This window comes from Leucoraja erinacea, chromosome 2 (genome assembly GCF_028641065.1).
Source record: "Leucoraja erinacea ecotype New England chromosome 2, Leri_hhj_1, whole genome shotgun sequence".
Classification (NCBI taxonomy): domain Eukaryota; kingdom Metazoa; phylum Chordata; class Chondrichthyes; order Rajiformes; family Rajidae; genus Leucoraja; species Leucoraja erinaceus.
In genome coordinates, this window is record NC_073378.1 from 47605823 (window position 1) to 47631034 (window position 25212).

The window sequence follows — 25212 nt, forward strand, 5'->3', positions numbered from 1 at the left end:
GAAAACACCGGTCGAATGGTGCAAGATTGGATTAATATTGGTAGATACAACATCTGCAGTTTTCTAATTTTCATTTAGGTTCATGCTGGCCAGTATAAACTGGCTGAAAAGAGTTTCGACCCGGGTCGTCGCCTATTCCTTTTCTCCAGAAACAAGAGGTGCCGCCTGGTCCGCTGAGTTACTCCAGCGTTTTGTGTCTGTCTTGGGCTGAAAGGCCTGTTTCCGTGCCGCGTAACTCTTAAATTATCCACGCAACTGTAAGCAACACAAAGCTGCAACTCGAGCAGCGAAGGTAATTGAGTCCTGGTGCAGGGTCCCACCCTGGGCCGCTGCTCTGGCGCCGACCTCCCGCCGCAGTCCCAGCACCGCCTCACATCCACACAGTGGCGGAGAGGAGGCCCGGCCTGGGGGGGGTTACTAGGTTACCGACATGGTGGCGGTGAGGAGGCCCGCCCCGCCCCCCGGGGTTACTAGTATACCGACATGGCGGCGGTGAGCAAAGATCCCGGGTGTTGCTAGGTTACCGACATGGTGGCGGTGAGCAAAGATCCTATAGGCGTAGGATCTTTGGAGGTGAGGAGGCCCGGACGGTTACGGCCCGCCCCCGGGTGTTGCTAGGTTACCGACATGGTGGCGGTGAGGTGAGGAGGCCCGGCCCGCCCCCGGGTGTTGCTAGGATACCGCCCCGGCATATCCCCTTACTTCCGGCGTAAGATGGCGGCGACGAGAACGTGTCCGTCCGTGGTCGATCGTTACTTCACCCGTTGGTACAAAACAGGTAGGCGGCGGCGGCGGCGGCGGCGTCAGCGTCAGCGCGGCTCTCGGCTCTCGGCTCTCGGCTGCTTGTTCTGGCAGCGGAGATTCGTGGCCATGCCAATGGAAAGGCGAGGTTAGGGTGAGGAGGGGGAAATGGGGGTGTCAAGAGTCACCTGTCAATTGTCAAATATCCCATATAGAACAATGAAATCCTTACTTGCAGCAGCACAACAGAACATGTAAACACAGTTCACTGTAAACAATATGATGAACGAAAGTTCAATGTGTGTGTAAATATATACACAGGGAGAGGGGTTGTTGGGGAGGGAGAGTGAGAAAGTTTTAAAAAAATGTTTTGAGAGTTTTTGTGTCCATCACATTTTGCTCACCCCCTGTCACTATATGTTTCTGGAAAATATCACTTATTTCCTTAACGTATAAGGTTCTGCCCTGGAAATGTACTCGTTCTTTCCACTTTTGTTCATTGGACATGAGGTTGGAATTGCAGAGAACGTACAGTGAATAGATGCCAAAAAGAACAAGGACATAAGGTAGTGTAACAAGGATATGGAATATAGTGTAGCAAAATGTGGAGTAATGCATATTGGTAGTAGGAATAAAGGCTGGGGATAAATGGGGAGAGAATCCAGAAATCGGAGGTGCAAAGGAATTTGGGAGTACTATTGCAGGATTCCCAAAAAGTTAATCTGCAAGTCGAATCAGTCGCAAAGAAAGCAAACGCAGATTAACTTTTGGGAATCCTGCAATAGTACTCCCAAATTCCTTTGCACCTCCGAACTGAGTGAAATCCAGGTTATTCGGGAAGTGGTGTTAGGTAAATTGAATGGATTAAAGGCCGATAAATCCCCAGGGCCAGATAGGCTGCACCCCAGAGTACTTAAGGAAGTAGCTCCAGAAATAGTGGATGCATTAGTGATAATTTTTCAAAACTCTTTAGATGCTGAGTAGTTCCTGAGGATTGGAGGATAGCACTTTTTAAAAAGGGAGGGAGAGAGAAAACGGGGAATTACAGACAAGTTAGTCTAACATTGGTAGTGGGGGAAAATGCTAGAGTCATTAAAGATGGGATAGCAGCACATTTGGAAAGTATTTAAATTATTGGCAAAAATCAGCATGGATTTATGAAAGGTAAATCATGTCTGACGATCTTATAGAATTTTTCGAGGATGTAACTAGTAGAGTGGATAAGGGAGAACCAATGGATGTGTTATATCTGGACTTTTAGAAGGCTTTCGACAAGGTCCCACATAAGTGATTAGTATACAAACTTAAAGCACACGGTATTGGGGGTTCAGTATTGATGTGGATAGAGAACTGGCTGGCAGACAGGAAGCAAAGAGTAGGAGTAAAGGAGTCCTTTTCAGAATGGCAGGCAGTGACTAGTGGGGTACCCTAAGGCTCAGTGCTGGGACGCCAGCTATTTACAATATATATTAATGATTTGGACGAGGGAATTGACTGCAACATCTCCAAGTTTGCGGATGACACAAAGCTGGGGGACAGTGTTAGCTGTGAGGAGGATGCTAGGAGGCTGCAAGGTGACATGGATAGGTTCGGTGAGTGAGCAAACGCATGACAGATGCAGTATAATGTGGATAAATGTGAGGTTATCCACTTTGGTGGCAAGAACAGGAAAGTAGACTATTATCTGAATGGTGGCCGATTAGGAAAAGGGGAGATGCAACGAGACCTGGGTGTCATGGTACACCAGTCATTGAAAGTAGGTATGCAGGTGCAGCAGGCAGTGAAGAAAGCGAATGGTATGTTAGCATTCATAGCAAAAGGATTTGAGTATAGGAGCAGGGAGGTTCTACTGCAGTTGTACAGCTGCCTTGGTGAGACCACATCTGGAGTATTGTGTACAGTTTTGGTCTCTTAATCTGAGGAAAGACATTCTTGCCATAGAGGGAGTACAGAGAAGGTTCACAAGACTGATTCCTGGGATGGCAAGACTTTCATATGAAGAAAGACTGGATAGACTTGGCTTGTACTCACTAGAATTTAGAAGATTGAGGGGGGATTGTATAGAAACGTACAAAATTCTTAAGAGGTTGGACAGGCTAGCTGCAGGAAGATTGGTCCCGATGTTGGGGAAGTCCAGAACAAGGGGACACAGTTTAAGGATAAAGGGGATGTCTTTTAGGACCGAGATGAGAAAAACATTTTTCACACAGAGAGTGGTGAGTCTCTGGAACTCTCTGCCACAGAGGGTAGTTGAGGCCAGTTCATTGACTATATTTAAGAGGGAGTTAGATGTGGCCCTTGTGGCTAAAGGGATCAGGGGGTATGGAGTGAAGGCAGGTACAGGATGATCATGATCATCCATGATCATATTGAATGGCGGTGCAGGCTCGAAGAGCCGAATGGCCTACTCCTGCACCTATTTTCTATGTTTCTATGAATGCAGTCTTTTTCCCAGGGTAGGGGAATGAAGAATCAGAGGCCATAGGTTTAAAGTGGGAGGGGATTCTATGGAGTGCAACTGAGATTGAGAAAATACAGAACCCTCCATAATGTTCGGGACAAAGACCCATCATTTATTTATTTGCCTCTACACCATAATTTGAGATTTGTAATAGAAAAAATCATTCTTTAAAGTGCACATTGCCAGATTTTAATGAAAGGGTATTTTTATACATGTTGGTTTCACCATGTAGAAATTACAGCTGTGTTTATACATAGTTTCCCCATTTCAGGGCAACATGATGTTTGGGACACACGGCTTCACAGGTGTTTGTAATTGCCCATGTGTGTTTAAATGACTCCAACTAAACGAGAGTAAGTCTGAGGTCATCCTTCTCAGCCCCTCAGACTCAATCAAAATGATAGCAGGCAGCCTTGGAAGCCTTACCCCATTACTCAAACCTCACGTCAAAAACCTTGGCGTGATATTTGACTCAGCATTGCAATTTGACAAACAAGTCAATGCCGTGGTAAAAGCTAGCTTCTTCCAGCTTCGGCAGATTGCTAAAATAAAACAATTCCTCCAGTCCAAAACGCCGCAGCGAGACTCCTGGTGGGCACCCGAAAAAAGGACCACATCACCCCAATCCTGGCCTCTCTCCACTGGCTCCCTGTGCGGTTCCGAATAAAATTTAAGATCCTCCTTTATGTCTTCAAAGCCCTTAACGGGCTTGCCCCCACCTACATCAGAAGTCTTCTTACCCATCACACCTCCTCCAGGTCCCTCAGATCGGCTGACTTGTGGTTACTGAACATCCCGCGGTCTAGGCACAAGCTCAGGGGGGACTGCGCCTTTGCGGTTGCAGCTCCTAGACTGTGGAACAGCATCCCTCTTCCCATCAGAACTGCCCCCTCCATCGACTCCTTTAAGTCAAAACTTAAAACTCATCTTTACTCTCAGCCTTTCTTGATGTCCTCTGAGTGTGGGCTATATGTATGTATTTATGTATGTACTTAATCTATGAACCAATGTTGTATAACGTTAGTACCTCCACCAATGTAAAGCACTTTGGCCAACGAGAGTTGTGTTTTAAATGTGCTATATAAATAAAAGTGACTTGATTTGACTGACTTGACTCCTTAATGCAGGTATAAGGGAGCTCTCAGCACCCAGTCTTTCCTCCAGTCTTTCCATCACCTTTGGAAACTTTTATTGCTGTTTATCAACATGAGGACCAAAGTTGTGCAAATGAAAGTCAAATAAGCCATAATGAGACTGAGAAACAAGAATAAAACTGTTAGAGACACCAGCCAAACCTTAGGCATACCACAATCAACTGTTTGGAACATCATTAAGAAGAAAGTGAGCACTGGTGAGCTTACTAATTGCAAAGGGACTGGCAGGCCAAGGAAGACCTCCACAGCTGATGACTGAAGAATTCTCTCGATAATAAAGAAAAATCCCCAAACACCTGTCCGACAGATCAGAAACACTCTTCAGGAGTCAGGCCGTCTGGGTCAAGATGAGATGGAGAGACCAGTGGAAGTCAGCAGAACCATCTAGGCTACACCATTACATCAATGACCCCATGGACGTCCCTGGCTAGGACCTGCCCCGAATGCAGTGGACAACACTCAACCGCTTGAGGACAGGCGTCGGACGCTATGGAGTAGCGATGAAGAGGTGGGGCCTCGTGGACAGCACCTCCTGCGAGTGTGCGGACCCAACACAGACAGTGGACCCTACCAGTTGTCCCAAACACCGGCCACCAAATGGTGAACGAGGTCTGATTGACCTGGACGATGACACGTTGGCCTGGCTCGCCTCAACGAAGCTGCAGGTCTAAAAGACATACGACAGAAGAAGAAGGTGTGGATTTGTCAATGACCACTGTCCGCAGAAGACTTCATGAACAGAAATACAGAGGCCACACTGCAAGATGCAAACCACATATAGCTGCAAAATAGGATGGCCGGGTTACTGTTTGGCATAAAGTACTTAAAAGAGCAACCACAGTTCTGTAAAAAGGTCTTTTGGACAGATTAGACGAAGATTAACATATCAGAGTGATGGCAAGAGCAAAGAATGGAGCATAGAAGGAACTGCCCAAGATCCAAAGCATACCACCTCATCTGTGGAGCATGGTGGTGGGGGTGTTATGGCCTGGGCATGAATGGCTGCTGAAGGAACTGGCTCACTTATCTTCATTGATGATACAACTGCTGATGCCAGTAGCATAATGAATTCTGAAGTGTATAGACACATCCTATCTGCTCAAGTTCAAACAAATGCCTCAAAGCTCATTGGCCAGCAGTTCATTCTACAGCAAGACAATGATCCCAAACATACTGCTAAAGCAACAAAGCTTTAGTTTTTCAAAGCTAAAAAATGGTCTTGAGTGGCCAAGTCAATCCCCGATCTGAACCCAATTGAGTATGCCTTTTATATGCTGAAGTGAAAACTGAAGGGGTCTAGCCCCCAAAACAAGCATGTTAAAGATGGCTGCAATACAGGCCTGGCAGAGCATCACCAGAGAAGACAACCAACAACCTATTGATGCCCATGAATCGCAGACTTCAAGCATGCAACGGATATGCAACAAAATACTAAACCTGACTACTTTCATTTACATGTGGATGACATTGCTGTGTCCCCATGAATGGTATCATGGTGGTGGGAGAAAAGGGGGGGGGGGGGGGGGGGGGGGGGGAAAGTTTAATGCAGGGGGGGGGGGGGGGGGGGGGGTGGGGGGGGGGGGGGGGGGGGGGGGGGGGGGGGTAGGGATAGGGGGGGGGGGGGCAGTAGACTTTTTTAAGGCAAGAAAAATAAGTAATTTGTAGAGAAATGATGCACAAAGTGAAGTTTCAAGTATTTATAATGGGATTTTTCTTTAAACAGATATCTGAAATAACATTAATGAGTCATTGTGAAAGTTTTGTTTTATTTAAAAAATAATTCTGGCTGATCTTTCAGATGTAAAAGGCAAACTCTGTGAAGATCATTGTATCTTGCAACATTCTAATAGGTAAGTATATATGGTGCTTTATATTTGATAGCACATTATGAAATGTTTTACATTGCAACAATTGTTTTCAACAGAGCAAACTATCCTTATCTATATTACTAAAAGTCTGATCTTGACCACTTACTGTTGTTCTGTATATTGATTTTAGAAAAAACGCCGCCAATTACGGCTGTGATTTCTGGCTATCTTACTCAGAACAAGAGGATTTTTCCCATCAATTAAAAATAAAAGAGCTATTAGTGTTTAAAAAATGTTGAGATTCTCTCTCTTGAAGGCCAAGTCCCTTCCGGAGGGACTATAAAACCCAGTGTTGAGTGCCTCAGTCAGTCTCTGCAAGATGGATGAGCGAGAGGGTCACATCTCTCAGTCTGAGCTGTGAATAACACTGAACACATGTCTACTAAACTGTGAGTGATTTTACTGGCCTGTCAGTGCCCTTAATATGGTTTGAAAATATAATTTGGAAATGCTAAAGCTGTGTGGCCTTTGGTTTGGAAATGCTGTGTGTTGCCTTTGGTTTGGAAATTCTAAAGCTGTGTTGCCTTTGGTTTGGAAATTCTAAAGCTGTGTTGCCTAATTAAAGTTGACTTACCTAGTTAAAGTTGCCTTGCCTTCTATCTAATTAAAAGTCTAATCTTGACCACTTCCTGTTTGCACTTTATATCGGCTTACCTGAAAATGTTGTGCTTTATTTCTTGAGTTATTTATGGAAATGTTCACAAATCTGATCAAACTTTGAAATCAAAATGCCTGTTTTTCGCTGATGTTGTGACAATGAATCTGCCTGCCTGCCGTCTGCTCGCACTGCGAGTGACGTCACCTCCCACCCCTCACTAACCCCCCCCCCCCCCCCCCCCATGGTCAAAAGGTCGCTCTGTCGACTGAACAGCAAAGATTATAGTTGAAGACTACGTCGGCCCAACTGGTGCTCCTTTTGGTCGACACTCGCACTCGCTCCCCCTTACTCTTACTCCCCCCCCCCCTCTCCATCCCTCCTCTCCCCCCCCTCCCCCCCCCCCCCCCCCTCCCCCTCCCTCCCCCCCCACTCTCTCTCCCTCTCTTCTTCCCCCCCCCTCTCTTCCCCGCCCCTCTCTTCTCCCCCCGCCCTCTCTCTCTTTCCCCCCCTCTCTTTCCCCCTTCTCCCCCCCTCTCTCTCCCCCCCCCTCCCTCTCTCCCCCCCCTCTCTCTCTCCCCCCCCTCTCTCTCCTCTCCTCTTTCTTTCCCTCTCTCTCTCCCTCCCCCCCCTCTGCCCCCTCCCCCCACTCTCTCTCCCCCCCCCCCCCCCCCCCCACTCCCCCCCCCCCTCTCTCACCCCCCCCCCTCTCCAGCCAGGCAACCTTGGCAGCTTTTTAGGTTTGCCAAATGACAGTTTAGGTGGTCATTTAAGATGGTTTGCATGACGTGTGCGATAATGTGCTCGGACGAAGTGCGTAGTTACCAGTCGGAATTATACTCAATGAAGCATTCACATATTATTTCTGCTTCAAATAAAGTCACAAACTAAACATATTCACCAATCAAGACATGATATATCCTACAATGACCTGCAGCAAAATTATAAGACAGTATCTCAACTCTTTTTACACATTGCAATTAATGCAATTTCTATTAGTTCTTTCCACTTCCAAACAAAAATGTGGTTGGATTATTCAGCGTATGATCAACCTGTGTCAATAAATCCTGGACCATGGTAACATATATGTGTACGTATAGTTGTGAATGTTGCTCATTAAATAACTACAGTACTGATACTCCATATTAAGAGCATTGATTTGCTGTTGAAATGAATTCTGTAATAACGTGTCAACGGCAGCAGTGACAATTGAACACTGCAGTTTTAATGTTCCACGTGTTCACAATTTAATTAATCCATCTTTATGGATTAAAACAAATAATAACATTGGGAATTAAAACACATTTGATTGCATTCCATTATCAAACATAATCAATGTTCGCTCTGAAGACATTCCCAGGACAATAGGGTCAGGGAGGGGGGTGTGTGTGAATCAGTGTGGGGTGGATAGATGGCGGGGGGGGGGGGGGGTTAGAAGGCAGTCAGTGCAGAATGGATGGATTGAGGCAGGTGAATTAGTACGTGTTGGTTGGAGTAGGTAAAATTGTGAGGGGAGAGCACGAGGGGATGTCAGTGGCTTTGAATGGGGAGGTTCAGCACGGGATGGATGGGGGTAGACAAAAGTGCTGGAGAAACTCAGCGGGTGAGGCAGCATCTATGGAGCGAAGGAAATAGGCAGCGTTTGGGGTCGAGACCCTTCTTCAGACTGTTCCTCCCCATTCTTCTTGAATGGGAGGATCAGTACAGGATGGATGCGGGGGGGGGGAGGGGGGTCAGTACAGTGTGGATCGGAGGGTCTGTGCAGGATGAATGGGGGATCACTACAGGATGAATGAGGGGAAGGTGCAGGGTAAATGGAGGGTGGGTCAGTACGGGATGAATGCGTGGATTAGTACAGGATGGATGGGGGATCAGTACAGGATGGATGGAGGAGAAGTGCAGGATGGATGGGAAAGGGGTAAGTACAGGGTGAATTGGGGGACTAGTGTAGGATGGAGGGGGGGGGTGGCAGAAGAATCAATACGAGGTGGATAGGGCGATCAGCGCAGGATGAATAGATTGGGGGGGGGGGAGATGGGGAGGGGAGCACAGTGGATGTCAGTGAGGACTGAATAGAGGCGGGAATGGGGATCAGTGCGGGACTGATTCCTGGGATGGCAGGACTTTCATATGAAGAAAGACTGGATAGACTCGGCTTGTACACGCTAGAATTTAGAAGATTGAGGGGGGATCTTATAGAAACTTACAAAATTCTTAAGAGGTTGGACAGGCTAGATGCAGGAAGATTATTCCCGATGTTGGGGAAGTCCAGGACAAGGGGTCACAGCTTAAGGATAAGAGGGAAATCCTTTAAAACCGAGATGAGAAGAACTTTTTTCACACAGAGAGTGGTGAATATCTGGAATTCTCTGCCACAGAAGGTAGTTGAGGCCAGTTCATTGGCTATATTTAAGAGAGAGTTAGATGTGGCCCTTGTGGCTAAATGGATCAGGGGGTATGGAGAGAAGGCAGGTACAGGACACTGAGTTGGATGATCAGCCATGATCATATCGAATGGCGGTCGGTGCAGGCTCGAAGGGCCGAATGGCCTACTCCTGCACCTATTTTCTATGTTTCTATGCGATGGAGAGGAGGGGTCCCAGGATAGGGGGGGGGGGGGGGGGGGGGGGGGGGGGGGCGGGATTGAGAGAGAGAGAGAGACAGGGACGAGACAGAGAGAGAGAGAGAGAGAGGGCGAGGTTTGGAGGAAGGAGGGTCAGCGTTCCTCGGACATCGCCCCGCTGCCTTGGCCGTTGGGATCTCCTCGCCACTGCCTCCCTCCTCCGTCAGCCAACAGCAAGGTGCAGGGCTGAGCGGTGCAGCTCAAAGATCCCATGGATCTATGGTGCAGCTGCTACAGAAGGGTCGGAGCGAATGACGGGCCCCGCCCAGCGGCAGCAGCAGCCGCGAAAGCGGCTCCATCCCCTCCTCGTCCCTGATAGGGGCCGCTGCTTGGAACTCCGCTAACGGCGATAACCGCTTAAAAAAAAACCCCTCCCGCACGCCGAGGCCTCCCCCTCCCTCCCTCTTCCCGGCCTCGGTGTGCGGGAGGGTTTGTTTTGAAAATGGCGCCGTTGGCGGATTTGCAGGCAGCGGCCCTTATCAGGGCGGGCGGGAGGAGGAGAAGATGGAGCCGCTATCGCGGCCGCTGCTGCTGCTCATTCGCACCCTCACCCCGCACCTAGTATCTTTCCCACGCAATACAGCCGTCACCGCCGACACAAAATGTTGCGTTCCTTTTCTCCAGAGATGCTGCCTGACCCGCGGAGTTACTCCAGATTTTTGTGTCTATCTTCGGTATAAACCAGTATCTGGTTGCCAAGCCGGGCAAAATGACTCGGTGTTTAGGTTGCCCGGCGGCGCTTTGAGTGGTCAGTGGCACCCGGGCAACCGTTAATTTTGAGCCCTGCCGTTGAATTACATCAGTTTTTTGTGTCTATCTTTGGTATAAATCAGTGCCTGCAGTATCAAGCCGGACCAAATGACACGGCTTTTAGGTTGCCTGGTGGGACTTTAGGTAGCCATTGGCAACCGGGCAACCATTAATTTCGAGCCCTGGGGTAACCGTCGAAGAAGTACTGAAGGTACTGTCGTGTTTGAAGGTAGACAAATCTCCAGGGCCTAATCAGATATATCTGAGGACATTGCGGGAAACTAGAAAGGAAATTTACAAATCGGCCTTAAATACAGACTGGAAAGTGGCAAATGATGTGCCTCTTTCAAGAAGGTCTGCAGGGAAAATGTTGGGAGCTATAGGCTGGTGAGCATAACATCTGTAGTTGGTAAGTTACTGGAGAGTATTTTGAAGGATAGGATATACAGGCATTTGGACGGGCAAGGGCTGATTAGGGATAGTCAGCATGGTTTTGTACATGTGAGATCGTGTCTCACAAATCTGATTGATTTTTTTGAAGACGTGACCAAAAAGGTTGATGAGGGCAGAGCTGTAGATGTTGTGTACGTGGACTTCAGTAAGGCGTTCGACAAGGTTCCGCATGGTAGCTGCTCTGGAATCGTAGATCGCTTGGGATACATGGAGAGAGAGCCGAATGGATAGCAAATTGGCTCCATGGAAGGAAGCAGAGGGTGATGGTGGAAGGTTGCTTCTCAGACTGGAGGCTTGTGACTAGTGATGTGCCTTAGGGTTTGGTGCTGGGCCCGTTAATGTTTGTCATCTACATCATGATTTGGATGAGAACATACAGGGCAAGATTAGTAAGTTTGCTGATGATACAAAAGTTAGGGGTTTTGCGGATAGTGAAGATGGTTGTGAATGATTGCAGCAGGATCTGGATCGATTGGCCAGGTGGACGGAGGAATGGTTGATGGAATTTACTACAGAGGTGTTGCATTTTGGGATGTCGAACAAGGGTAGGACCTACACAACAAATGGTAGTTCTCTGGGTAGTGTTGCAGAGCAGAGGGTTCTAGAAGTACAGGTGCATGGTTCCTTGAAGGTTGAGTCACAGGTAGATAATAAGGTGGTCAAAAAGGCTTTTGGCATTTTGGCCTTCATCAGTCAGAGTATTGAGTATAGAAGTTGGGAGGTCATGTTGCAGTTGTATAAGATGCTGGTGAGTTCATTTAGAATATAGTGTACAGTTCTGGGCACCATGTTATAGGAAAGATATTGTCAAACAAATTCAGCATGGATTTACGAAAGGTAAATCATGTCTGACGAATCTTATAGAATTTTTCGAGGATGTAACTAGTAGCATGGATAGGGGAGAACCAGTGGATGTGGTGTATCTAGACTTCCAGAAGGCTTTCGAAAAGGTCCCACATAAGAGATTAGTATACAAACTTAAAGCACATGGCATTGGGGGTTCAGTATTGATGTGGATAGAGAACTGGCTGGCAAACAGGAAGCAAAGAGTAGGAGTGAACGGGTCCTTTTCACAATGGCAGGCAGTGACTAGTGGGGTACCGCAAGGCTCAGTGCTGGGACCCCAGCTATTTACAATATATATTAATGATCTGGATGAGGGAATTGAAGGCAATATCTCCAAGTTTGCGGATGACACTAAGCTGGGGGGAAGTGTTAGCTGTGAGGAGGATGTTAGGAGACTGCAAGGTGACTTGGATAGGCTGGGTGAGTGGGCAAATGTTTGGCAGATGCAGTATAATGTGGATAAATGTGAGGTTATCCATTTTGGTGGCAAAAACGGGAAAGCAGACTATTATCTAAATGGTGGCCGATTGGGAAAGGGGGAGATGCAGCGAGAAAAAGGGTGTCATGGTACACCAGTCATTGAAGGTAGGCATGCAGGTGCAGCAGGCAGTAAAGAAAGCAAATGGAATGTTGGCTTTCATAGCAAAAGGATTTGAGTATAGGAGCAGGGAGGTTCTACTGCAGTTGTACAGGGTCTTGGTGAGACCACACCTGGAGTATTGCGTGCAGTTTTGGTCTCCAAATCTGAGGAAGGACATTATTGCCATAGAGGGAGTGCAGAGAAGGTTCACCAGACTGATTCCTGGGATGTCAGGACTGTTTTATGAAGAAAGACTGGATAGACTTGGTTTATACTCTCTAGAATTTAGGAGATTGAGAGGGGATCTTATAGAAACTTACAAAATTCTTAAGGGGTTGGATAGGCTAGATGCAGGAAGATTGTTCCCGATGTTGGGGAAGTCCAGGACAAGGGGTCACAGCTTAAGGATAAGGGGGAAATCCTTTAAAACCGAGACGAGGAGAACCTTTTTTCACACAGAGAGTGGTGAATCTCTGGAACTCTCTGCCACAGAGGGTAGTTGAGGCCAGTTCATTGGCTATATTTAAGACAGTTAGATGTGGCCCTTGTGGCCAAGGGGATCAGAGGGTATGGAGAGAAGGCAGGTACGGGATACTTAGTTGGATGATCAGCCATGATCATATTGAATGGCGGTGCAGGCTCGAAGGGCTGAATGGCCTACTCCTGCACCTAATTTCTATGTTTCTATGTTTCTAAGCTTGAAACGGTTCAGAAAAGATTTACGAGAATGTTGCCAGGATTAGAGGGTGTGAGCTATAGGGAGTGGTTGAGTCGGCTGGGTATCTATTCCATGGAGCGCAGAAGGATGAGGGGAGATCTTATAACCATATAACCATATAACAATTACAGCATGGAAACAGGCCATCTCGGCATCTACCTGCACTCAGACCATAACCCTGTATAGAGGTATACAAAATCAAGACAGGATTAGATTGGGTAGATGCACAGAAATTCTTCTTTCTAAGATTCCAATGAAAACATATTTTTCCTTTGCAACAGGATATGCGTTATTACTGTGGCAGAATCTCACCCTGTGTTACAGAGTACAAACAAAATAAAAAGTATTAGCTACCAAATCAGTGCCAACTGCAGCCGATTACAAAACAAGGTCTCGGGAAAGTCTAAACGGGTAAGTTAAATGCACTTTCTATTTGAATCTCCTCTTTGCTGAAAAATGTAAAGAATGTAACATATGATAACTGTCATTGTGCAATTTCAATTTTTGTAGATGCAATATTAACTAATTTGCAGGTACCTTTACTATTTCGTACTGATATTACTTCTAACAGTGTAACTTAAAGGAAGGGACATTTTTTTGTTAATGACCATTATGTTTCAACGTTTGAAAGGGTGTTTAAATTTAGGAAGTCCAAAAGGCTGGCCAATGAAAAGTTGGAGGAAAAATAAGCTTCATTTACAAACAAAAGCATTACTAGGTAACTTAGAACTGTTTGTGGTCTATCTGCTCCACAGTTCTCTCCAACACCCCACCATTTACTGAGTAAGTCCTGCCTTGGTTTGACTTACCAAAATGTACCATCTCCCACACGCAAGGGTTGGTATACAACACAGAAACATACCCTTTGGCTCAACTCATCCATGTCAACCAAGATACTTATCTGTGTTAGTCCTGTTTCCTTGTGTTTGGCCCATATTAAACTTTTTCTAACCGTGTATCTGTCCAAACTTGTTTAATACCAGGCTCTACAACTTCCTCTGGTGGCTGATTCTTATATACCTACTATCCTCTGGAAGAATGAGTAGGAAAGAACTGCAGATGCTGGTTTAAATCGAATTAAATAGTTCTTTCTGTTCTATAACACTCTCCAGGGCTTTATCATTTACTGTGCAAGTCCTGCTCTGGTTTAACTTGCACAAGTGCTACATCTCTAACTTGGCCGAGTTAAATTCCATCTGGGCCCATCCCCGGTTGATCAAGATTCATTTGTCATCTGAGATACAACCTTCACTGTTCACTATATCACCAATTTTCCATCACAAACTTACTAACCTTGTTAAATCATTAATATAGATGATAAACAGCAATGGACCCAGCACTGATTCCTGCAGCGCATCATTGGTCACATGTCGTCAATCTGAAAAACAATCCTCTACTAACTACACTCTGACTCCTTATGTAAAGACAATTCTTTGTCTTCCCCCCCCCCCCAGCTTTAACAACCCCCATCCCTTCTCCACCCACTCTGGCAGCTTTCCCGTCTGCCCTCAATTGCCAATGGTGGAAGATTAAATTCAGACAAACAACCCCCAAATGGAGAACTCTCAGTGAGCTCTTTACGTGCAAGATCTCGGTTTTGGATTTAATTATTCAAAATTGATTTTGGCAATTACCAATCACTGAAATTTGCTCATTGCTATCGGTTTCACATAGAATTATAAAGATAAGTGGTGTGCAAACAGGGCCCTATGGTCCACCAAGTCTGCATCGACCATCAACCAACAAATTACTCTAATGCTATGCTAATCCTATTAATTATTCTCCATACATTCTCATTAACTTCCTCCAGAGTATTATTCACCTTCACCAGGCGCAATTTATAATTGCTAATTAACTATAACATTTCAAGCCATTGTTAGGCAATTATCAATTAAATGGAACATGGAATAATTTTTGGGATTGATTCCAGATTTCTCTCTGTGATTGCAAATTATTTGTGCTTAATTTTCAGGGTGGACAGTTTCTGACGGAACTTGCCCCATTGTGCAGGATAATGTGTGAAAATGGTGAGGAGTACACAATATACAGGTAAGATTTTTTTAGAAGATTTTTGGTAACTAATTCATTTGATACTGTAAATGTCACAGTGGAATTATATGCTTTGCCAAATAATTGCCAATAATCTATTTTTGTGTAACATCATCCTGAATAGCTTTCATTCCTAAATCATGTGATAAAGGCAGTGATGTGCCAGTATTAGTATTGCTAAGCTCTCTATGTACCTGTTAATCAGGGAGCTACAACAGGGGCTGTACAAAGTGTTCCACAGTTAACAAAGTACCTTCTTATTATAGCTGTATCAGGGGACGTTTATTGGAAGTAAATGAAAATATTCTCCAGAACCCCAGCCTTCTACAAGAAAAGGTAAAGTGGAAATGTGCAGACTAAGTACCTACTTAATTTTATTGAATGTGACACTTTTTCATTCATAATTTTTAGCCCTCCACAGAAGGATACATTGCCATTGTGCTACCCAAGTTTGAAGAAAGCAAAAGCATTACCCAAGATTTAATTAACCAGGAGATGTATGAAGACATTATTTTAAAGAGAGACATTTTGGCAGCAGAACAGTTAAACACTGACACCAGTGATCCAGTAACCCCCAGCGTAGTTTGAACAACTGAAGGTATATACATTTTTTGTGTAACTGAAAAAATGACTTTAAAATGTACTTGAAACTTATTGCTTCCCATCAAATGTGATAGAATTGTACACCATGATTCACTGTGTCATAGCACGAGTGTGACCTTTGCAGAAAAATGCTTGCCTTTTATATAATGCAATGCCACAACAGAAATTTAGTTCCATTGTATGTTTAATATGAATTGTTGCATGGTTGCTCATTTAAATAAGGAAAATAAACTAAAAGTTGTGCAATGAGACACAAGGCACTGCAAATGCTGGAATATTGAATAAAACACAGTGCCGGAGTAACTTAGTGGGTCAGATAGCACTTTTGAAGATGGGTCCTGACCCGAAGCGTCACCTCTCCAGAGATGCTGCCTGATTTGCTGAGCTACTCCATCACTTTGTGTTTTTCTTAACAGTTGTACAATAGAGGTTTATTATTGTACAATAGAGGCAAGTGTATAAAACATGATATCCAGTAAAAATGTATCTGGCATATCAACACTTGACACACCAGGTTACATTTGCACTTTGAATTGCAAATTTAAATTTATGAGGGAAAAGCTTCTGGTCTACTACAAGTTTCATCTTTGAGTCCAGGAAAGCTGCTCAGGATTTAACAATATACCTTTGCCAATTGTCCTCATTTGCTTCACAGACCAGACTGCACACTATTTTGAAGGCTGCATGACAATCAACAGTCTGGTCTGTGAAGACAGTAATCACAATTGACCAAGGTATATAATTAAAATACTGAGTGGCAAATGTAAACTATTCAATTTGGTATTCTAAAAATGATGTGCCCTAGATTCCAGTTTATTTTAGTCTTGAATATGTGAAAGTAACCATGAATGTTAAACCCATCTGATTCACCAATTAACTTTGGATAAGGACAGCGACCTTTCAGTCAACCTGTCACTGTAGTCCCACATTAACCTGGGTGATTCTCTGAAACAATCTACTGGAGGAACTCGGCAGGTTGAGCAACATCTGTGGAGGGAGGGTGGGGGTTTTAGGTCCTGATGCAGCTTTTGCCCTGAAACATTGGCAGCTCCTTTCACTTCCCAGTCCCCTGCCCCATTGATGCTGCTCGACCTACTGAGTTCCTTCAAAGATAGTTGTAGAATTCAATATTAAGTTCAACAGGTTGGATGGTGCATAAATGCAAGACAAGGTGCTGTTCCTCAATCTTGCATTTTAACAGTGCAATTGGATGAGATTGAAGTAGTTAGCTAGATAAGATTAGTTGATTGCCTCTGTTTCTTAGAGTTTCTAGTCTGATATTTACTTTTTGTAGTTATAAACACAGGAATGAAACAATTTGGAGAAAATATAATGGGCTAATGTTATTTGATCATCTGTGCAATTGGCTGATTTTGAAACAATAAGCTGTAAAATTCATTTTAAATGCTCTATTTCAGTGTTAGATTGAAAAAAATGAATTTGACCCTACATACATGATTCTTGATATAGATCTGGGTAAAATATGTGAACATTGAAATCCAAAAATAGGGACTAATGATTGGTCAGATTTATTCTTTACTTCATTGTGAACCAAATTATTTGCATGAGGATGCAATAAGGTAGCTGTTAATACATTCAAAATTACATGACATTGAAAAATGTTTTTTTTTTCCTTGTTCTCTTTTTCTGCATATAGGTCACCATTTTGATTCTGAGTTGCAAGGAGAGACTGGGGTGCTTTTCCCTGGAACGTAGGAGGCTGAGGGGTGACCTTGTAGAGGTATATAAAATGATGAAGTGCTAAGATAAGGCGGATGTTGTCTTTTTCTGAGAATGCTGGAGTTTAAAATTAGAGGGCATAGATGAGAGCGGAATTATTTAGAGAGGACAGGAGGGACAACGTTTTCCATACAGAGGGTGGTGGGTGAGTTGCCGGAGCAAGTGGTAGAGGTGGGTAGAATTACAATGTTTAAAAGACATTTGAACATGTATATGGATAGGAATATTTTGGAGAGATGCGAGGCAAATGGTACAACCCGGATAGGCATTACCAGGTCGGCATTAATAAGTTGGCTGAAGGGCCTGTTTCCATGTTGTATAACTCTGAATCTATAAAAGTAAAATCAAGCATGACAATAAAAATTGGCAGGAACTTCATGAAAGGCTTGGTATTCATTTGGCTAATACTTATCTGCTTAATTTATAGGCAATGTGTAGGTTCAGCATAAAAAAATAAATTCAAAAACTGGGAATAACAAACTCTTTTTTGGTCAAGTATTTAGTAGGCCGTACTAATGGCTGGCATGATGAATTCCAAGACATTTGATATGTAGACAGCTGAAAATCCTTGCTAACATAGGAAATGCATTTTAGTGATTATTATCATGTGTCGAGCTGGACCTTAAAATTGTTTTGAGTAACCAGGTTTGTCCCTTACACCCTCAAAGGATTTTGTGGCTCCAGTTTTAAAAATAGAAAGTGTTGAAAGTAATCACCATCTGTGGTAGAGGAGTTCCAGTAAAGTTACACCATATTAAGTTTCAAAAATAAATTTGAATATCACAAAATGAGGCTTATTGTTAGGCATATAATAAGATAAATAATGTTTAATTAATTTATCACCAATATGACATCTCTCTGTACGTGAAGTCCATTGAACAATACACAATGTAATGATGATTAACGAATTAGAATTTTATTTTAAAAAATATAACTTTGCATGTTAATTGTCAGAGAAATGTAAAAAAACTGCCTTTACAGGTAATACAAATCCAGTCCAAGTACTGTATTCAATACTTCCAGCAATCCATACATCAACATTCAAACCCCACTGCACTGCAGTATTATCACCAGAAAAAGTGAGATTAGTTCATGTGCGAAGAGCAGATTTGAGGGATACAACGCAAAAACTCTGTTTTAAAACTTGTGATCTGCTTGATGTATTAACGTAGATTTTAAAGCATTATCAAGAATTTGAAAAGGGAGGGAAGGGAAAATACGAGATCTAAAACTTGAGCATAAATAGCAATCTGATTATGTTTGGATAAATTTTACTGGGAGGAAGACTATCTTCTTCCAGAAAATTTACACCTAGCAGCAGAAGAAATGAGTGGCGAAAACCTATTTCTTTCAAGGTACCCAAATGATAAAATATGTTGCAATAACTTGACTGCGAATATAATTTTGGTTTAATTAATTTGGACAGCAGTAACACACATGCTGTCCGATCCAGTTTTGTTCTTGCACATTTGTGACCCTAGCAGCATCAAAGAATTAATCACATCAGTAAAATATTCACAAGAGATTTAGACATTAGCCGGCCAAGGTAAAAATCCAGCAGTAATACATTTCAAAGATACCAAACCAAATTATCTATTCTCTCAGTATTACTTCAGATGACTACAGAGTTGGAAAAAGGTTTAATATAGATCTTAAAACATTCGTATCCATGTTAGGGACATAGCTGCTATTTATATCCACATTAAGTACTATAAATGCAACAGACATTGATTACAGTGTACTATGAAATGACAGACTTTACAGTACACCTGACAATGTATGTGTTGCAACTACACTAGACCTTTCCTCTTCATTTGCTCTCTAAGAACGTCATGTTTGCCATGTGTCTTTCCAGAGATTTCACGCCAAATGTGTCTGTGTTCTTCCCATCTAAGGTTTCACCGTTTGCAACTGTCTGCAGTTGGTTTCCTCTCCAGCTGTGGGGTGAGCCCATAAATGTCTGATCTACTTTACACTGTAAAAGATAAATCATATTAGAACCATACATACAGAACATATTACTGAATGTGAAACATGCAAAATCATATTTAACATAGTCAGTCATAGAGTGATACAGCGCGGAAACAGGCCCTTCGGCCCAACTCGCCCACACTGGCCAACAATGTCCTAGCTACACTAGTCCCACTTACCTGCACTTGGTTCATATCCCTCCATACCTGTCTAATTGTTTCTTAAACGATGGGATAGTCCCAGCTTCAACTACCTCCTTTGGCAGCTTGTTCCATTCATCCACCACCCTTTGTGTGAAAATGTTACCCCTCGGATTCCTACTTAATCTTTTCCCCTTGAACCTGTCCTCTGGTCCTTTAGTCCCCTACTCTGGGCAAGAGACTCTGTGCATCTACCCAATCTACTCCTCTCATGATTTTATACACCTCTATAAGATCTCCCCTCATCCTCCTGCGTTTCATGGAATAGAGACCCAGCCTCAACCTCTCCCTATAGCTCGCACCCTCTAATCCTGGCACCATCCTCATAAATCTTTTCTGAACCCTTTCAAGCTTGACAATATCTTTCCTATAACATGGTGCCCAGAACTGAACACAACATTCTAAATGCGGTCTCACCAACGTCTTATACAACTGCAACATAACCTCCCAACTTCTATACTCAATACTCTAACTGATGATGGCCCGTGCCAAAACCCTTTTTGATCAGCTTATCTACCTGCGACTCGACCTTCAAGGAGATATTTTTCCCATGGACAGTTGAATTTTTCAAAATTATCTAATCTGGGTTATACATAGTCATTTTATTATGTTTGATCTAATAAAGGTGTAATATTTTGCATTAACACAGCAGATTAATTTTTCCTTTATTCATTCTGGTTGGATCACGAGCACTCATTATGTTCTCCACTCGTCCTGGCAACATTTCCTTATTGTAGATTATTTTCTAAATGGGGAGAGAATCCAGAAATCGGAGGTGCAGGAGTCCTAAAAAGTTAATTTGCAAGTCGAATCAGTAGTAAGGAAAGTAGATTCAATACTGGAATACAAAAACAGAGATGTAATGCTGAGGCTCTAGGGCACTAGTCAGACTGCATTTGGAGTACTGTGAGCAAATTTGGGTCCCATATCTGAGGAAGGGTGTGCTGGCTCTGAAGAGGGTCCAGAGAAGGTTTACAAGAATGATTCGGAATGAGTGGATTAGCACATGCTGGAGCATTTGACAGCACTGGACCTCTACTCCCTGGAGTTTAGAAGGTTGAGGGGGGACCTCATTGAAACTTACAGAAGAATGAAAGGCATAGATAGAGTAGATGTGGAAAGGATGTTTCCACTGGTGGGAGAGTCTTGGACCACAAGTCATAGCCTCAGAATTAAAGGGTGCTCTTTTAGAAAGGAGGTGAGGTGGAACTTCTTTAGTCAGAGGTAATTAATCTGTGGAACTCATTGCCACAAGGGGCCATGGAGGCCAAGTAAGTGGATATTTTTAAGGCAGAGATGGACAAATTCTTGATTAGAACGGATGTCAAGGGTTATGGGGAAAATGCAGGAGAATGGGATTGGGAGGCAGAGATCAGACATAATTGAATGGCGGAGTGGACTCGATGGGCCGAATGGCCTAATTCTAATCCTATGATTTGTGAACTTGTATCAGCAGATGTATGCAATCAAATAATCAATGTTGTTTAATTGTCTGCTAATCTGTTTCGCAGTGGTGGTCATGGATTATATTTATGTAGGCTATTCTTATGCTCAATTACTGAATTACTATTTGTCTACAATTGTGCTTTAAATATAAATATTTATCTAAAGAATAGCCAATGAATCAATTTTGATGGTGAACAAAAGTTGGAGCTATTGTTGAACCTAATAATCCGAGTCTGAACTAATTTTTTATGATAAACCTTTATTGGACATAGAATATCATATTCCATCACAGCATTCTTAACGTTTCCTCAAACGTTTCCTCAAATTGAAATAATTGCCAAAGCTTGAATTCATTAAGTTAATCTGTTATCTGGTAATTAGATCTGCAATGTTACACTAAATGCTGGAATAAATCAACGGTCCAAGCGGCATCTTCTATAGAACTTGGGTAGGTGACGTTTCGGGTCGGGACCTGTCCGTAGCAGGGTCCTGACCTGAAACATCACCTTCAAATGTTCTCCAGAGATGCTGTTTGACCCACTGAGTTACTGCAGCACTTTGAGTCTTTTTGTGTGATCTATATGCCCATCCAGATTTTGAAAATAATTTATGGCTTCTCTTGCCTGAAGGATGTTTACAAAAATGCCAGCAAATTTTCCTACTTGACAACTGTTTATAATATGGCCACAAATGAAGTGGTGGGTCTACTACTTCCTTCAAGAATAGGCAGGTGCTAGATTCCTCTAGTGAAACAGGACTTTCCAAAATATTTAAGTTATTTTTATGAAATGATTAATTTCAGGATTCACTATATTACCTTGGTTAGGATATTCTTACCTTTTTTAACAGTTTGTAACAAAGAGAAAGAGCTTTCATTAATACAGTCATCATGTTTATCGTTTCCTGAATTATAGTATCAACCTAGAAAGGGAGAGGTGTTCCAGAATTATTGCACACTGAATATGACAACTTCTATAATCAATTTGTTAAACAGTTTACCCATCAATTGCATTACTGCTGTCATATCCAAACATATTCATATTTTTGCAATACAATTTACTAATTGTTACTTTAATATTCAGATTTGCATTGATTACTGTACATCACATATTGCAGTTCCTTGCCAAGACTATGCCAAGAAAAGCACCTTCTAAACCCATGGTTTCTACCACTATTATATAGTATGATATACCAATGTGATATAGGATAGCAGGTGCATGGGAAAATCACCATGTTCCCTGACACCACCACATAGACATAGAAAGTAGGTGCAGGAGTAGGCCATTCAGCCCTTCGAGCCAGCACCGCCATTCAATATGATCATGGCTGATCATCCACAATCAGTACCCCGTTCTGCTTTCTCCCCATATCCCTTGGCCCTAAGAGCTAAATCTAACTATTGAAAATGTCCAGTGAATTGGGATCCACTGCCTTCTGTGGCAGAGAATTCCACAGATTCGCAACTCTCTGGGTGAAAAAGTTTTTCCTCATCTCAGTCCTAAATGGCCCACCCCTTATTCTTAAAACTGTGTGACCCATGGTTCTGGAGTACCCCAACATCGGGAACATTTTTCCTGCATCTACCCTGTCCAATCCTCTAAGAATTTTATATGTTTGACATATCAGAATGCTGACTGGAGTAGAAGGCATTAGAGTCATAGAGTGATACAGTGTAGAAGCACGCCCTTCAGCCCAACTTGCCCACACCGGCCAACAATGCCCCAGCTACACTAATCCCACCAGCCCGCGTTTGGTCCATCTCCCTCCTAACGTGTCCTGTCCTGTCCTTTGGCTGTAAGGAGCTGCAGATGCTGGTCTACACCGAAGGTAGACACAAAGTGCCGGAGCAACACAGCGGGACAAACAGCAAGCTGGAGAGAAGGAACGGGCGACGTCTCTTATGTCGAGACCCTTCTTCAGACTAAGAGTTAGGGGAGAGGGAAAGTCGAGATACAAGGAGAGTAGTTCAGTTCATTGTTGTCACGTGTACCGAGGTACGGTGTAAACACCAGGGTCACGGGTCAAGGTCAGCAGTATGAAATCCCTCTACACAGTTATTAATTTAGTTCAGTTTTGAGATTCAGCGTGGAAGCAGGCCCTTCGGCTACAAGTAGAGTATTGTCTGCATTTCTGGTTGCTCTATTGCAAGAAAGGATGTGAAGGTTTTTAGAGAGGGTGCAAAAGAGCTATTCTAAAATGCTATCTGGATTAAGAGGGCATTAGCTATAAGGAGAAATTGGACAATGGACAAACAGATTGTTTTCTCTGGAGCGTTGGAAGGAAGATCTAATAGAAATATAACACATTATATGGCACAGAAAGGGTAGTCAGAATCTCTTTCCCAGGGGGGAAATATTTAAAAAAACTGGATTTAAGCTGATGGGGGGGCAAAATTTAAAGATACGCAAGACAGGTTTTTGTTACAGAGTGGTGAGTATCTGGAACAGGCCGGAAGGGGTTGTCATAGTCTTACAGCACGGAAACAGGCCCTTTTGCCCAATTCATTCATACCGACCAAGATGCTCTATGTAAGCAAGTCCCATTTGACCCATTTCCCTCCAAACCTTTCCTATCCATGTACTTGTCCATGTGTCTTCTAAATGCTGTTAAAGTCTTGCCTCAACTACCTCTTCTGGCAGCTTGTTCCATATACCCACCATCTTCTGAAAAAAATTACTCTTCAAGTTCCAATTAGATCTTGCCCCTCCCACCTCAAACCCATGTCGCCTGGTTCTTGATTCTCCGACCCTGGGTAAATGATCTGTGCATTCACCCTTTCTATTCTTCTCTTGATTTTTTTACACTACTTTTAGATCATCCCTGACTCCCCCTGGTGGTGGTCAGGACAGATCCAAGAGTGGCACTTAAGAAGCTTTTAGATAGGCTGGAACCTGGGGGCATATAGATCATATGCTGGCAGAGGAATTGAACTTGGCATTGTCAGCCGAAGGAACTTTTCCCGTGATATATTATTCTACGCTCCTACAATAGGAAGAGTGTGATTGCATTTGGAGAAGGTGCAGAAGGAATTCATCAGATGTTGCTCAGAAAGAAGTGTTTTTGTAATTATTGATAAGCTGTATTTATGAGCAGAATAATTTAGGGAGGTCCTGGTACAGACGTATAAAAGTAAAATAGGTCATAGATGGAGTATAAAGTGAGAAATATTTTCACATAGCTGAGGTGTCTAAGACTACAGGGTATATAGTAAGGAAAAGAGATTGAGGGGATCTGAGAAAGTATTTATTTTGCATAAATGGTGATTGGAATTGAATGCACTTTACTTGAACGAATAAAGAATATGGAGACTCTCATTAACATACAAGTAACATCAAGTTGAGCACTTGAATTACCAAGTCGGGGTTACAAAGCAAGTGATTGTGAATGGGATAAATATGGATGGATTCTTGATGGGATGAGCGGACCATTTCAATGCTCCTTGGATCAATGGTTTGCCGCTATTTATGGCTCGATATCCTAAATTGGGTGCTAAATTACCTGGTCTGGCCCTAATCAATTTGCTTTCTTTCTTAACAGATTACAACATCTTGGTCAAAGGATGAGATTTTATAGGAATATATTAAGGAAACAAGCATTTGCAAATGGAGGGAAATTCTATAATTTGGGATCTGGTACAATACAGACATAATAGTATAATAATTAAAATGCACAAGAGGTTGGAAAGTGCAGATAACTCAGCAAGAACAAAAGCTGTCGAGCCATGCCTAAGCAAGGATTTAACATAAGAATTAGTTTTTAAATAAATGTGTTCTCTGAAAACAATCGAATGATAGTGAAGATCATCATCATGCGGTTTGGATGCAGTTCAAATGTCTTAGTCCTTGGAACTTGTAGTAGCCATATAGCTTAACTCAGTATGTTATAACTATAAACAGTTACCTTTAAATTTTATCTGCCTGTAATTATGTGGGTGGTATTTATTACGTCGTCGGAGGCATGTTTGTGGCTGGGATTCTCGCGCAGACGCTACTAGTTTTTAGTTTAGTTTGAAGAAGCATGGGGGAGTGGTCACAGCTTTCGACAATGCACGAGTTTGACAACGAGTAAGATCAAAATGTTAAACAAGAAGAAGTTTGGATGAATATCTTACTGTTTTTACTACGACAATAAAGAAACAATTAATCAAGAGACTGTTTTGAAGATTTTTCTTTCGACAGCATTGAATGTCTTTGGAGAGCTCGTGAATGCCTATCAATATAATCTCCTAACCCCTGTCTTCAATCAAAGTGGCTAGAGGAAAGATTCCTTCAATGATATAATAATCTGTCACGACAGAACTTGCAGAGGATAGAATAGTGCCTTCCAGAGAAGATAAAGATCAGAGCATCTGTGGTGTGTTGTAAATGTAAACTATCTGAAACATTTAACAACACAGGAGGACACTGGGTCCACA

At 43.1% G+C, this 25212-nt stretch overlaps 2 protein-coding genes across 4 annotated transcripts in view; one reads left to right on the plus strand and one right to left on the minus strand.

Moving 5' to 3' along the window:
- On the plus strand, positions 1 to 24946 carry abitram (actin binding transcription modulator). 3 transcript variants are annotated; one of them, XR_008725574.1, is made up of 8 exons: positions 647 to 778; positions 6155 to 6206; positions 13071 to 13200; positions 14762 to 14838; positions 15105 to 15174; positions 15250 to 15436; positions 17099 to 17182; positions 24336 to 24946. XR_008725574.1 is itself a non-coding variant. In XM_055656381.1 (7 exons), the coding sequence occupies exons 1-6, from the start codon at positions 16 to 18 to the stop codon at positions 15424 to 15426; spliced, it is 531 nt and encodes a 176-aa protein (XP_055512356.1). In that variant the 5' UTR covers positions 1 to 15; the 3' UTR covers positions 15427 to 15436; positions 17099 to 17564. The 3 variants fall into 3 exon arrangements, 2 of the variants coding, with proteins under 2 accessions (XP_055512356.1, XP_055512343.1); XM_055656381.1 differs by lacking the exons at positions 647 to 778; positions 24336 to 24946 and adding an exon at positions 1 to 40 and having other exon boundaries at positions 17099 to 17564; XM_055656368.1 differs by lacking the exon at positions 24336 to 24946 and having other exon boundaries at positions 648 to 778; positions 17099 to 17564.
- The window catches only part of ctnnal1 (catenin (cadherin-associated protein), alpha-like 1), a 312118-nt gene continuing 304737 nt past the window's right edge, over positions 17832 to 25212 (minus strand). Inside the window, exons 18-19 of the mRNA XM_055656355.1 lie at positions 21636 to 21719; positions 17832 to 19156 (exon numbers count right to left, since the gene is read on the minus strand). Of these exons, the coding sequence (XP_055512330.1) occupies positions 18992 to 19156; positions 21636 to 21719 (249 nt within the window). The 3' untranslated portion in view covers positions 17832 to 18991. The remainder of the gene's footprint in view (positions 19157 to 21635; positions 21720 to 25212) is intronic.

Excerpts from the sequence above, each read along its gene's own strand:
- abitram (XM_055656368.1), top strand. The coding sequence starts at position 715 with ATGGCGGCGACGAGAACGTGTCCGTCCGTGGTCGATCGTTACTTCACC. Across the intron at positions 6,207-13,070 it reads ATCTTGCAACATTCTAATAG|GATATGCGTTATTACTGTGG; the intron begins GTAAGTATATAT and ends CCTTTGCAACAG. Across the intron at positions 15,175-15,249 it reads CCAGCCTTCTACAAGAAAAG|CCCTCCACAGAAGGATACAT; the intron begins GTAAAGTGGAAA and ends CATAATTTTTAG.